The sequence below is a fragment of the Babjeviella inositovora genome (genome assembly GCF_001661335.1).
Source record: "Babjeviella inositovora NRRL Y-12698 unplaced genomic scaffold BABINscaffold_7, whole genome shotgun sequence".
NCBI lineage: Eukaryota > Fungi > Ascomycota > Pichiomycetes > Serinales > Babjeviella > Babjeviella inositovora.
In genome coordinates, this window is record NW_017566844.1 from 40405 (window position 1) to 54533 (window position 14129).

The 14129-nt window shown below is 49.2% G+C and overlaps 6 protein-coding genes and 1 non-coding gene across 7 annotated transcripts; 3 read left to right on the forward strand and 4 right to left on the reverse strand.

Annotated features, from left to right (window-relative positions):
• Positions 1-198: 198 nt before the first annotated feature.
• Positions 199-270, forward strand: BABINDRAFT_t210. Its single transcript has one exon. It is a non-coding gene; the product is annotated as a tRNA-Thr (tRNA).
• A 307-nt stretch (positions 271-577) lies between these two features.
• CDC46 (MCM DNA helicase complex subunit) lies at positions 578-2816 on the forward strand. The gene has a single exon (XM_019128977.1). The coding sequence runs from the start codon at positions 614-616 to the stop codon at positions 2789-2791; it is 2178 nt and encodes a 725-aa protein (XP_018984649.1). The 5' UTR covers positions 578-613; the 3' UTR covers positions 2792-2816.
• Positions 2817-3063: 247 nt separating this feature from the next.
• On the reverse strand, positions 3064-4108 carry BABINDRAFT_161732 (uncharacterized protein). Its single transcript, XM_019128978.1, has one exon. The coding sequence runs from the start codon at positions 3794-3796 to the stop codon at positions 3233-3235; it is 564 nt and encodes a 187-aa protein (XP_018984650.1). The 5' UTR covers positions 3797-4108; the 3' UTR covers positions 3064-3232.
• A 228-nt stretch (positions 4109-4336) lies between these two features.
• Positions 4337-7378, forward strand: UBA1 (E1 ubiquitin-activating protein; the record flags this gene model as incomplete). Its single annotated transcript, XM_019132395.1, has 1 exon — positions 4337-7378. One exon carries the CDS (start codon positions 4337-4339, stop codon positions 7376-7378), a length of 3042 nt encoding a protein of 1013 aa, XP_018984651.1.
• Positions 7379-7518: 140 nt separating this feature from the next.
• Positions 7519-8378, reverse strand: BABINDRAFT_161733 (Ran GTPase-binding protein). The gene has a single exon (XM_019128979.1). The coding sequence runs from the start codon at positions 8348-8350 to the stop codon at positions 7715-7717; it is 636 nt and encodes a 211-aa protein (XP_018984652.1). The 5' UTR covers positions 8351-8378; the 3' UTR covers positions 7519-7714.
• A 237-nt stretch (positions 8379-8615) lies between these two features.
• BABINDRAFT_161735 (cleavage polyadenylation factor subunit) lies at positions 8616-10809 on the reverse strand. Its single transcript, XM_019128980.1, has one exon. It carries the CDS (start codon positions 10569-10571, stop codon positions 8652-8654), a length of 1920 nt encoding a protein of 639 aa, XP_018984653.1. The 5' UTR covers positions 10572-10809; the 3' UTR covers positions 8616-8651.
• A 1173-nt stretch (positions 10810-11982) lies between these two features.
• Positions 11983-13289, reverse strand: HOC1 (alpha-1,6-mannosyltransferase). The gene has a single exon (XM_019128981.1). The coding sequence runs from the start codon at positions 13245-13247 to the stop codon at positions 12228-12230; it is 1020 nt and encodes a 339-aa protein (XP_018984654.1). The 5' UTR covers positions 13248-13289; the 3' UTR covers positions 11983-12227.
• Between the last annotated feature and the right edge of the window lie 840 nt (positions 13290-14129).

Here is a 14129-nt window from a genome sequence, read left to right on the forward strand (position 1 = left end):
ATCGCGATTTTGTTTTAACTTTGCCTTTTCTCTACTTCTAAGTCTTAATCTTAAAGCTAACCTCTCATGTACAACTCTATTAAAGGTACATTCATGCTGTCGCTTACATAAGCAAGCCTCTTGCCTAATAGGGCCTATGGACCTATCCTGGCCAGCTTTCATTTGTATGCTATGCATTCAGGCCAGAAAATATTTTCAGCCCCTTTGGCCAAGTGGTAAGGCGTCCCACTCGTAATGGGAAGACCACCGGTTCAATTCCGGTAGGGGGCACTCCTTTTTCCTCCAATATTTTCCAAACCCACCAATCTCGCACACAATAAATCAAAATAACCTGAAGAGAAACACAATCCTCTCCTTTAAACCTCTAGCTTGGGGATCGGAAGGCAAATCTATCATGTATGTAGCCCAGCCGCCTAAGTCTACTTTCGCTTATATAAGCACTTATTTTAATATTTCCCTTTTGGGTAAATAGTGTGCGTCGCGTAATTTTTCATTAACGCGGCGCGTCGAGATCTCGAATGTTCCCACTTATTTGTACAACCCCTATCTCTTTCTAAAGCCTTTCTCTTTTTCTTTTTTTTTCTCACACACTTTGCCAACTCCCTACCATACAATGTCCTTCGATAGACCAGATACCTACGGGGCCCGCGTGTTAGCGGGTGCCGAAACCGCTGACGACTCCTTCTCAGAGGTCATCAAGGCGTTCCGCCTGTTCATCCTCGAGTTTAGACTCGACTCGCGTTTCATCTACAGAGATCAGTTGCGCGAAAACGTGCTCATCAAACAGTACTCGTTGACGGTCAACACCGAGCACTTGATCCGGTACAATGACGAATTGAACAAGAAGTTATCGGACGACCCCACCGAGATGCTTCCGCTCTTCGAGACGGCGATCACTGAGGTTGCTAAACGTATTGCGTTCTTGACCTCCGAGGAAGTACCTCTCACATTCCCTACGTGCCAGCTCATCCTCGACTCACAGGCGGAGAAGGTTTCGATCCGCGACTTGGATGCCGACCATATTGCAAAGATTGTGCGGATCAGCGGAATCGTCATTTCGGCGTCGGTCTTATCCTCCAGACCTACATCGTTACAGATCTTGTGTCGCTCATGTAAACACACTACCAAGATCAGCGTCGGGCAGCATGGGTTTGCCAACGTTCAGTTGCCAAAACAGTGTGGGGCGCCGCCACAACCAGGCTCAGAAACCAACAGCTGTCCACCGGATCCATACACGATTGTACATGAGAAGTCTGTGTTTGTAGATCAGCAAAGCTTGAAGTTACAGGAATCACCGGATATGGTGCCTGTGGGTGAAATGCCACGACACATTCTCCTCAACGCAGACAGATATCTCACGAACCGTATTATCCCCGGAACGCGCTGCAACATCATCGGGATCTACTCGATTTACCAGGCAAAGGTCAAAGGGGCAAACTCCGTGGCGATCAGAAACCCGTACATGAAGATCCTCGGAATCCAGACCGACTTGAACAAGGGCAGTGGGATCGGGGGCATGAACTTCACGGAAGAGGAGGAGGAGGAGTTTTTGACCCTCGCCAGACAGCCTGGCTTCTACGAGACATTTTCCAAGTCAATTGCGCCGTCCATCTATGGGAACGAGGATATCAAAAAGGCCATCACGTGTCTCTTGATGGGCGGCTCAAAGAAGCTCTTGCCGGATAACATGCGCTTGAGAGGTGATATCAACGTGTTGCTTCTCGGTGATCCTGGTACGGCCAAATCCCAGTTGTTGAAGTTTGTGGAGAAGGTCAGTCCCATTAGTGTGTACACCTCGGGTAAGGGTTCGTCCGCGGCCGGTTTGACCGCCTCGGTGCAGAGAGACCCCCATACCCGTGACTTCTACTTGGAGGGTGGTGCGATGGTGTTGGCAGACGGGGGGGTAGTATGTATCGATGAGTTCGACAAGATGAGGGACGAAGACCGAGTGGCGATCCACGAAGCGATGGAGCAGCAGACAATTTCGATCGCCAAGGCCGGTATCACCACCATTTTAAACTCTAGAACGTCCGTTCTCGCAGCTGCTAATCCCATTTATGGGAGGTATGACGAAATGAAGTCTCCCGGCGAAAATATTGACTTCCAAACCACGATTTTGTCCAGATTCGACATGATTTTCATCGTCAAGGACGACCACAATGAGGCGCGAGACATTTCCATCGCCCAGCACGTCATGAACGTGCACACGGGGAGGTCTAACCAGAATGATGCCGAAAGAGAGGGTGAAATTCCGATTGAAAAGATGAAAAAGTTTATCTCGTACGCGCGCGCAAACTGCGCCCCGAGATTGTCGCCTGAAGCCTCTGAGAAGTTATCCTCGTACTTTGTTGACATCCGACAAAAGATCCAGGGCAGCGAGGCGGAAAACTTGGCAAAGTCAACGATTCCAATCACGGTTCGTCAGTTGGAGGCGATTGTCAGAATCACCGAGTCGTTGGCTAAGTTGGAATTGGCGACGATTGCCACTATCGAACACGTTGACGAGGCCATCAGATTGTTCTACGCCTCCACGATGGACGCGGCGGGGCAGAACGCGTTGGACGGGGGGAACAACAAGGAGTTGATGGCCGAAGTGGTGCTCGTGGAAAATGAGATCAAGAGAAGATTGCCTATTGGCTGGAGTATCCTCTACCGCACCTTGAGACGTGAATTTGTCGAGGGCAGAAAGCATACCCAGATGGCCTTGGACCGTGCCTTAATGATCATGGAGAGGCGCGAATCCATCAGCTTCAAGTTCCAACGTCAGCGTGTGTTCCGGGATCAGTACTAGTGCACTTAATTAAAATACCACGGATAGTATTAGGTTGTAGAATCGTAAATACCTTGGGGAGATTAGAAGAATCTAGTTTCATGCCCTGGGAATGTCTCACTATAAAGATGCAAGTGAAAATTCTTACAGAATTCTTACAGACGTGAACTGCTTGGCCTTTGAAGGCGTACAGTCATATCTATCACCTAGTATATTGCACGATTAACCATATCTAGGTTCGATGACGTGCATATTGTTTTAAAGAATTGTTCTACGGTGGTATTAAACGATATGCAGCGTAGAAAAAGGTATCATGATAGCCCAGGGCTAATAGCCAATTTCTCTTTTAGACTACAACCTATACGTTTTTACCTTTCGGCTAGGTCGATTCTTGGGATCCTTCTATATACAGGGATGGTTCATGTCAAATTTACAACCGGAGGGTTTCATCCAACTTGTCTCTCACTTTTCTCCTCTAGAAAACTTCTCAACTCCAGATGGTTTGGTCTCCCTCGACCCAATCCCTTCTTGTGCAGCCTCATCTTGCCTTTTCGGCTTGAGCCCCGCCTCCTCCAACATACGGTCCATTTCAGCCTGCTGCACCGCCAACTTTCTAGCACGTTCCTCCTCAATCTCCCTTTGTTTTCGGTTTGAGCCCTTCTGCTTACTTGCTTTAATCTTCTGTTTCCGTTCGATGAGCACGGCCGTCCGCGATGTCTCGGGACTCTCCATATCTTGCAACTTCTGCGCCAAAATCATCCGCGCGATCTTGCGGTTCTGGTCGCGCGAGCGCGTGGCCTGGTTCGTCACCACGAGCCCTGTCGGCAAGTGCGTCAACTGTACCTTGGAGTTGGTTTTATTGATCTTCTGGCCACCAGCGCCGGAGCCACCTTTGAGAAACACTTCTTTGAGTACGAGCTCCGTCTCAGGCGTGATTTTTGGCCGCGGCGGGAGCTTGTTTGCCTTGGGAATCGTATGGAGGAGCAGCGCAAGCGAGAAGGGGCGGGAAAACGGTTTTGCATGCATTCTTGAGAGACAGTATGGTATTGTTCTATCGGTGATGCCATTCTTCTGCCACAGGCCTTACCGGGCTTTACAACGCGTTCAGGGTCTACCAGTCGGTCCCTAGTACCCTCTCTGTAACGGTTAGGCTTTGTGGCAGTTAGCATCTCTCCAATGGCCAGTCTCTGGCGTTCCGGCATCTAAGTGTGGCATCCACACGTGATCTATAGCTCAAAAAAGGGGACAAATATGAGAACGAAAGAAGAGATACGCAAGTTAAAGAGGGAAAATATAGCTTTTATAATTGAAATTAAAGAGAAGCCGAGTATATGGAAGATATCCTCTCGAGACCCGAGAAAAGCAGAATAGAAGCTCTAGCTGCTTTCATCCTCCAGCCACTCAACCCATGTCCATGACGACTTCGTACAGGACACGGCTCCTTCGCCTCCCGGAAGGACGTTGCCACCTTTTTTACTCCCTAATTCGCACGCCGGCGGCTACCGTATTTCAAACGTTCCTCAATTCAACTCAGATCACCTCATACTACTCACTTCACACATTACTATGGAAATCGACAAACAAGAAAACAAGATGGACGAAGGTCTCTACTCCAGACAGTTGTATGTATTGGGCAAGGACGCCATGCTCAAGATGCAAAACTCGAATGTGTTGATCATTGGGTTGAAGGGGTTGGGAATGGAAATCGCCAAGAACGTGGCGCTCGCGGGGGTCAAGTCGTTATCACTCTATGACCCGACGCCAGTTGCGCTTTCTGATTTATCGTCGCAGTTTTTTCTCTCGCCTGAAGACGTGGGCAAGCCTAGAGCTCTCACCTCCTCGGTGAAGCTCAGCGAGTTAAATCAATACGTACCAATTAGCGTCATCTCAGAATTGAGCGAACTGACGTTGGCAACCTTCCAGGTGGTGGTCGCCACTGAAACCAGTTTAGAGCAGCAGGTCCAAATCAACACGCTCACCCACGCCAGAAACATTAAGTTCATTGCCGCCGACGTGCGCGGGTTGTTCGCACAGGCGTTCGTGGATCTCGGGCCAGACTTCACCGTGATTGATTCCACAGGTGAAGAGCCAGTACAAGGGATCATCTCCGATATTGAAACCGACGGAACCATCACCATGCTTGATGACAACCGTCACGGGATGGAATCCGGTGACTATGTCAGGTTTACCGAAGTTGAGGGTATGGAAGCCTTGAACGATGGTACGCCATACAAGATCCAGAATCTCGGCCCATATGCCTTCAAGGTGGAACTTCCGGCAAACGCCGGGTCCTACGCCAAGGGCGGTATCTTCACCCAGGTCAAGATGCCGCAGCAGGTGTCATTTCAACCGCTTTTGCAGCAGTTGCAAGCGCCGGAGTACGTCTACTCGGACTTTGCCAAGTTTGATCGCCCACCCCAGTACCACGTGGGTTTCCAGGCGTTACACGCGTTCCAAACCAGACACAGCCAGTTGCCGAGACCTCACCATGCAGAGGACGCGGCCGAGTTGGTCAGGCTCGCGAAAGAGATCGCTGTTCAGGTGCCAGCTATCCTAGGTGAAGCCGCCGTGAACGAAAAACTCATCACCGAGTTGGCGTACCAGGCCAGAGGAGATATCCCGGGGATGGTGGCGGTCTATGGGGGTTTATTGGCCCAGGAGGTCTTGAAGGCGTGTTCCGGCAAATTCAACCCGGTCAAGCAGTGGTTGTACTTTGACTCACTCGAGTCATTGCCGGATGCTGAAAAGTATCCGAGATCCGAAGAGACGTGCAAGCCGACCGGATCCCGCTACGACAACCAGGTCGCGGTGTTTGGTGCAGCTTACCAGAAGGCGATTGCGGATGTACGGGTATTCTTGGTCGGTTCTGGTGCCATTGGGTGCGAGATGTTAAAGAACTGGGCCATGATGGGCCTCGGGTCTGGAGAACACGGCAAGATCATTGTCACCGACATGGACTCTATTGAGAAGTCCAACTTGAACAGACAGTTTTTGTTTAGACCAAAAGACGTGGGCAAGAACAAATCGGAGGTGGCTGCGGCTGCGGTTTCGCAGATGAACCCAGACTTGGCTGGCAAGATCCAGGCAAGCTTGGAGAAGGTGGGTGCCGACACCGAGCACATTTTTGACGATGCGTTCTGGAACGGGATCGACTTTGTCACCAATGCGTTGGACAATGTCGAAGCCCGGACCTATGTTGACCGTCGCTGTGTGTTCTACAAGAAGGCGCTTCTCGAATCCGGAACCTTGGGGACCAAGGGTAACACCCAGGTGGTTATCCCTGACGTTACTGAGAGTTACTCGTCCTCCCAGGACCCCCCAGAGAAGTCCATTCCGTTGTGCACCTTGAGATCGTTCCCAAACAAAATCGACCACACCATCGCGTGGGCCAAGTCATTGTTCCAAGGCTACTTTGCAGACGCGCCAGAGAACGTGAACTTGTACCTCACCCAGCCAGATTTTGTGGAGTCCACGTTAAAGTCCAGCGGCGACGTCAAGGGCGTGTTGGAGACAGTATCGACCTACTTGAACGAGCGTCCGTACGCGTTCGACGACTGTATCAAATGGGCCAGATTGCAGTTCGAGGAGAAGTTCAACCATGAGATTCACCAGTTATTGTACAACTTCCCTAAGGATGCCACCACCTCCGCTGGCGCGCCGTTCTGGTCCGGTCCCAAGAGAGCGCCGGAAGCGTTACAGTTTGATATCAACAACGAGGACCATTACCACTTTGTCGTGGCTGGGGCGAACTTACTTGCTTTCATATACGGGTTGAAGGGCGATGCCATGCCTGAAACCTACAAAAGGGTGATTGCTGAGGTTGAGGCCACCTTGGAACCATTCACTCCGAAGTCCGGGGTCAAGATCCAGGCGAATGACAACGACCCAGATCCAAACGCTGATGTCAGCGCCGACGATGACGTGGTGAGAAAGTTGGCGGGTTCGTTACCGGCATCTGCCAGCCTCGCGGGCTACCGCTTGACCCCGGTAGAGTTCGAAAAAGACGACGACACCAATCACCACATCGAGTTCATCGCCGCAGCGTCAAACTGCCGTGCCTTGAACTACGCGATCGAGACGGCAGATCGCCAGAAGACCAAGTTCATTGCCGGGAGAATCATTCCGGCGATCGCCACCACTACTTCGTTGGTCACAGGCTTGATTTGTCTCGAGTTGTACAAGGTTGTCGCCGGCAAGACCGACGTCGAGCAGTACAAGAACGGGTTCATCAACCTCGCGTTGCCATTCTTTGGCTTCTCCGAGCCGATTGCGTCCCAGAAGAGCAAGTACAACGACAAGGAGTTCGACAAGATTTGGTCGCGTTTCGAGTTAGAGGGTAACTTGACATTGAGGCAGATCATAGATCACTTCGAACAGAAGGAGGGCTTAGAGATCACCATGCTCTCGTACGATGTGTCGTTGTTGTACGCGTCCTTCTTCCCACCAAAGAAGTTGAAGGACAGATATGACTTGAAGATCACCGATTTGATCAAGGAGGTGTCCAAGAAGGATGTTGAGCCTCATGTAAAGAATATCATCTTGGAGGTGTGTGTTGATGACAAGGAGGGCGAAGATGTCGAGGTTCCGTTTGTGTGTATCAAGTTGTAGGTATTAATGTCGTCATTATAAATGCTAGGTTTAGCAATCCATCGGATTCTAGTTAAGTTTTAATTAATTTTATGTTAGCAAGGAATTCGAGGCAGTGTAGTTTTCAATCAGAGACGGATTTTAGTCAAATTTTCATGTGCTACAAGTGTAGAGCTGACCATGTGTATGCTGTTCTCGTTTGGGTGCAATATAAAGGGCTCTCAACTCCAAAACAGCCAGAAGGAACTTCACAAAACATACACCTTATGAGGTTTTTTTTTTTATCACTTGTCATAACTATATTCTTATACTCTTTGGGATATGATTTGTCCTTAGGGTTACTGCCACTCGCTTTGTCTACATGCCAAACAACCCCCAGTCTTCAATCCTCATAGACTCAAGCACCTTTGTAACAACCGCATCACCCTGGCTGATTCTCTTCCAAGCCGAATTTCCTTCATTGGCGTGGGTCTCCTCGTCCTCCATAAGTGCTTTCAATGCCTTCAACTCAGCGGCAGCCTTGAACGGCAAGTTCAAGTTGACGAGGAGATCCGTTTCCAGCTTGTTGATTCTCAATATTCCAAAAACCAACACTAAGGTCAGTTCAATGGTGCCTTCTGTCTCGCGACCCCACTTCTTCGCTGGTTCTGAGACGACCGCGATGTACGCCTTGTCCTCAATCAAGCTTGGGTTCAGCACCTCGTGGAGCTTCAAGATCTGCCACTCAGTCTTGCCCACTCCGTTCAAGTTGGAGATCTCAGATAAGTGCTCTTTAATAGAGTCTAAATCTGTATCGTTCTCGAGCCTCTCCATGAGCTCAATGATCAAGGTGTCGTCCTCACGAAGCATCCCCTCACTATCGGCGTCCAGTTTTGGGTTCAAGAACACCTCCTGGGAGTCTGGAATTTGGCGGAGGGTGGACGCATCTAAGAGACCGTTTGGAATATGGGTAGTGATAGCCCCCCCGTATAGTTGCTGCTTAACGTATGACATATCGGTAAGATATTGCAGCTACAGGAAGAGGTGCTCGGAGGCTTACCAGTTTTAAGCATGGATCAGCCCTGTATATAAAACTTGGCATGCGGCTGATCTAGACGTATATTCAAAATTATTACATTATAAGGATAAAGCATACGTATATTCTCACTCCAGTTTATGCCAGGGATTAAATTTACCTAAACTTTTTGTGCGCCGAAGTTTTACTTTCCTACTCCGCATATCTCTTGCAATAAACTACAAACCCACTTTAGTCTATGTGTACAAATAGTCGATTATAGTAAATAATTTTCTTTTTTTATTTCCTTTTCTGGGCCAACGGGGCGGCGAGGGAGGCACCGCGTTTCAAGACCCCCTCGATTCTCCCTCTGATGACGGCTGACGCACATGTTACTTTCAACGCGTGTAAGTCGATAGTGGCCTCTGTCTTCCCGATCTTGATCGTAGCGGAGTCTCCCATGTCATCCACCGCAAGGGTTTTGCCGAACTGCACCTTCAAGAGCGTGAGGATACGCGCAAGACGGTCCTCGGCCGGTGAGGAACTGAACGGCGGCGGCGAAATCTTGCAGGTGTGTATCTTTTCCAGAACATCGTCCGTCTCCTCGATCTTTGCGTGGTCATGAGTGCACAGCTTTGAGGACAACTTAACACTGGCGGGAGACGAGTCCACAGCCAAGACAATGGCAATCACCGAATCGGCAATCGTGTCATTAACTACCCCACTTTCCCACTCAACCACGACGAGTTTCTGGGGCAAATCGTAGTTGATTGTGACTGCATCCATGATTGTAATTTCATACTCGTCGTCCTCATCGATGAGAACATCGACGTGGCCAAACATCTGGACCAAGTGCCACGCCAACAATTCTTTTGTTGCATTGATCGCAACGGTGTTGCGCTCGCGCACAATCGTGGACGTCAAATTGGAGTACTCGCGCAAATCCGCGGGCTTCAACAACTGCAAATCAAAGTCCTTGTTGACCAAAACACCACTAAGGACGGAACCTGGCTGTGGATGTACACTGGCAACGATTCCGGTTGCCTTGGCCACCTTCACACCCTTAAACGGTAGCCGTACCACGTCACAGTTGCGGGGATTGTACACTTTAACCTCCTGGGCGGTGCTTTTAAACTTGGCGTATTTCGACAACAACGCCGACTTCAAGCGGCCCATTGGGTTGGACTCGCCGTGGACCAAGATGATAGAGCTGGGGTTCAACAACTCGATGAATTTTGCATTTTGCTCGTAGTCCACGTGCGCCGCAAACGAGATTTCCTCGATCCGGATACGTCTGGGAATCATCTGCTCGGGATTGTTAACAGACGGAATGACAGTGGGCTCGGTCAAGATGTCCTTCGCCATGGTCCCCTCCACGGAATAACCCGTTAAAATCAACGAATTCTTGGAATCGGGCGACCACCGTTCAAGCAACTCCCTCGACACACCGTTTTGGAGCATTCCGGGTGACGCAATCACCACGCATGCGCCAAAGTCGTCGAATTTATCGAGATTCTTGATCGACTTGATGTACTTGAATTGAAACGGATTGGTCTGCGAGTCCCTAAATTTAAGTCGGATGCTGTCGTTCATCATGTTGATGTATGTCTGGTATACGGCCATGCACTTGCGTGCCAACGACGAAGCATAGTACACCGGAATGGACTGCAAGTCCGCGTTGTGCTTCCAATAGTCGTCCAAAATCAACAAAATCTCCTGGGCTCTGCCTAGCGCAAACACCGGAAGTAAACACCGCCCGCCTTTCAAGACCGTGTCGTGGATGAGGTTCGTCAACCGGCTCTCCTTGTCCTCTCGTGGCTCGTGGGTCGCGGTCCCAAACGTCGACTCGGTAATCAATACATCGGGTCTGACCGGCGGCACCTCTGCGATGTTCAAGTGCCGATCCTCCTCCCTCGAATAGTCGCCCGTAAACAAGATCTTCAAGCCTCCAATCTCGATGAGGAACATCGCCGCGCCGAGCACGTGCCCCGCGTGGTACGCCGTAAAGCGTATACCCTCGATTTCGACCGTGGAGTGGAAATCAACCGTTTCAATCCGGTCAAACGACTCGATCAAGTCGTCGTCTGTGTACAAGTTACCGCCCTCGGCGTTGTCGTTTCCAATGGAAGTCACGCGCACAAAGTCACTCAACAACCACCGGTAGATCGCTTTCGTCGGGTGCGTCATGAACACACGGCCGCGGAAGTTCGTGTGCTGCATCACGTACGGAAGCGACGCCGCGTGGTCCAAGTGAAAGTGCGAAATGAGGAGAATGTCGATGGTGGAGAGATCGAACTCATCGTAGAACGGCAAAGACGCAATCCCCTGGTGTGCTGGGTGAATTCCTGCGTCCAACTGGAAAGTTAGTATGAGGAAGGGCGGTTATAAATATGTCACGTACCATGATAGTTTTGCCTTTGTACTGAAGGATGTGACACGAGCGGCCCACCTCGTTGCCACCCCCAAGTGCAATGAACTTGAGGAATTCGCTTTCGTCGGTCTAAAGGTTAGTGTGGGTTGGTTGGGGCTATAGGCTGTACGTACTTGTTCGGAAGACATATGGGGAATAAGGATGGTTGGAGCGTAGTAGAAATTTTGTTTGCAAATATATGCGGGCTCTGAGCATAGGGGCACGTGATGCAGCTGTATGAGTGGCGCAGGGGTGGCGCAGACACTGTTGTTGGGTGGAGACGGCACCAGAATAAGGTTAGAATGTAAACGCAAATGTCGGAGATTAAAACATAAGGTAAGAAGCTTTAAATCTGTTTAATAGTCTTGGGAGGGAATCAGGAAAAAAGGAAAATATGGTTGGGTTTATAGCTAAAGAGTCTTGGGGATTTCTAAAGGAGTTAAGAGGGAAGTCAAAGCGCTAGGTAAACCGTTTTAAGTTTCTTCAGATCTGCCTGGCGGATAATAATAGCTGGGATTGCTCGAATCACCGGATACACCTTTTCACGAGGATTTAATTATTCCTAAGGGATTTTTGTCATCAACCGCTAAAGACAAACAGAAAATTGTGTAACGTCAGGCATGTGTAGATTTATAGCTTCAACAAAGACAAGATCTGTGGCTTCGGCAGCTTATGGTTTAAATGAAACCCCTTCAAAGCTTTGGGGATTCCGCTTTATGATTTTCGACTAGAGAAATTCAAACCGGCAGAGGTTGGCTTGTCATAGGAGGCCCTTGGAACAGTCCATCTACCGTTTGCGTCAAAGCCCATAGTGACCCATAAATATATAGACCTAAACCACATTGATTCTATTAACTGCGGGTTAGAATCCAAATATCAATAGATATTAATTTTACCTCGCCAGGTTGGGTTTATTCTTGTATTTTTGGCGGTAAAAGCTCTACATTGCGTGCGTACACGTATTCTTGCCTAAAAACGGCATCGAAACTAGTCTGCTATATTGACGTATAGCGTCTACCGCCTATTATTGATGAATATGCATAAAATATTAACGTCAAGCATTCGTAATGAACCCTAGAAGATAACCATACCTGAATATAGCACATTACCAGTAATTCTAAGTGAGCGTATTACACCAAGAACGTAGTCTGATAGATCATTGGCAATTGACGTTTGAGATTTTTCGTGCCTCATTTGTCCACATATGGTAGACAGGAGGCTGCCATAGTTGTTATCGTCTGCCATTTTTATTCTCCTTCCGGCATCCATCCATGACCATACGCAAAACAGCTGGGGCGATAAATCAAACGAGATGACCCAGACACCCTATCCTTACTACTCGTATCGACCCTTCACCTACGCCAAGTATCTTCCGTGGAAGATAAATCCAAGCCTATCAAGATAATCTTGCTACAAACCCTCTAGCCTACACCCATTCTATTCAAAACGTGTACAGTATATCGGCATTACTGCCACAACTTCCCAAAGGAGTGCTTGACAAAAGCCAACGGATGGTCCTCGCCGCCGGCACCCATAGAGCCGACGCCCGGAGAAAAGGAGGTGATGGGCAAGACCAAGATGTCCGAAACAAACTTTGGAATATCCAACTTGGTGAAATCCTTCCAGGTGATCTTGGAGTAGATACCGGACTGCACGTAGTCGTTGAAGTAGGTGAAGATGACGTCGGTCCAGAGCCCGGCACCGGTCCACTGCATGATATCGATGTGCTTGGTCTTGGAGTCGGGCAACTCCATGCTACCCTGCTCAGCTTTGCGCAACGTGTTTTCGGTGATTTTGGCCACGATTTCACGCAAAATCGGGTGGCCCGGCTTGGCCTGAATAACATACTGCGCAAACTGCAAACGACGCGCGTACATCAATCGCCACTTTGGGGTGTCTGGGTCGGCCTCGATCCCGACCACCATACCGATTTCGTTTGGCGATACATTCTCTGGAATCCAGTTCGGCACTGGCTGCAACGGATACGTATCCACGTCCGCGTAGACCCCGCCCTTGGCGAGCAAGATGAGGTATCGGAAGAAGTCCATCTTCAAGATAACCGCTGGTAACAAATCGTACGCCTCCACAATCTCGGGGATATTCATGTAGAGGTGGTGCACGATAGCTGAGGACGTGTCATCGTTGAACAACTCGTGCACAAAGCCGGGATTCTTGATCGCCCACTGCATCTCGCCCTCCTTGAAGCTGTCACCGAAACGGTCATCGTTGAGGCCCCACTTCCACGTCTGCCAGATGTACGCAGGGAACTTGCGTGTCTGGTCATACGGGAAGGAGAATGCGAGCTTCTCGCGCAACGACGCCTCTGGCGGCGGTCTGCTCAAGTGGTCAATCTTCTTCTCAAGCACCTGGTTTTGCTTCATCAACTTGGCGATCTTCTCATTCTGCGACTCCAACAACTTCAGAGTCACCTTCTCAAACTTTTTCAAGAACTCTGCCTCCTTCTTCGCGTTATTGGACACGAGCATGCTGTCGTTGGGGATGATGTTCTGTGTTCTCTCCAAGACCTTCGATGTGTGTTTCGGGTTTAACTGCGTCACCAACAAGATAATGAAAAACACCGCGGCGGTAACCACCACGATTTTCTTTCGTATCAACGTCATCGCCATGGTGTGAAAGCGTAAGGAACTGAAGAGGCAGATCAACACGCCCGAAATCTATTTTAAGTGAACCGGTCAGCATGGCTGCGGGAGGTGGGTACACGACCAAAGGCGTGTCTTGTATGGAACGCCTTAGCCATGCTGAGACACCGGTTGGTATAAGGAAGTTGAACAAAGGGGAAATTTTAAGGAGATGAAAAATTGGAAATCTTTTGAGCCGAGGTTTTAAAAGGAGAGATAATGCTAGATGTGGGCAACATTTTGGGTGGGACTAATGATGAAACACGTTGATAGCCATTCATAGGGTTATGAGACCAGAATGTACGCCGGCTTGTCACTTTGTCTAGTTAAAAAAAAATTCTAGGTAGGGGCAGGAATTTTCAGCTCGATCGTGACGGAGAATTGAGGGCCTCTTCCAGCCTGATAATATGAATAAAAAGTTTTAGCAGCCAACTTAATACGTATTGGTTATGGCAGCGGACTTTTATCCCTTTTAGTTAATATTCTCTGAAGTGGCTGATTCTAAGCCGCGGATAATAGTCCCCCGCTTGGTTACTGTGTAAGCAGCGTAAGCTACCCGCTTGACCCGGTAAGAAAAGAAGATAGTTAGATAAACCGTGGTCTCCAAATCGGACCGTTTAGGCGCAGTGTACAGGTATTAAAAAAAATTCAATGTTTGGAGGTGGCTTAATTTATTGATAAAGCCTCCATCTAGCAGCTCAGATTGTCAACCCCGGAACTTGCCTATTT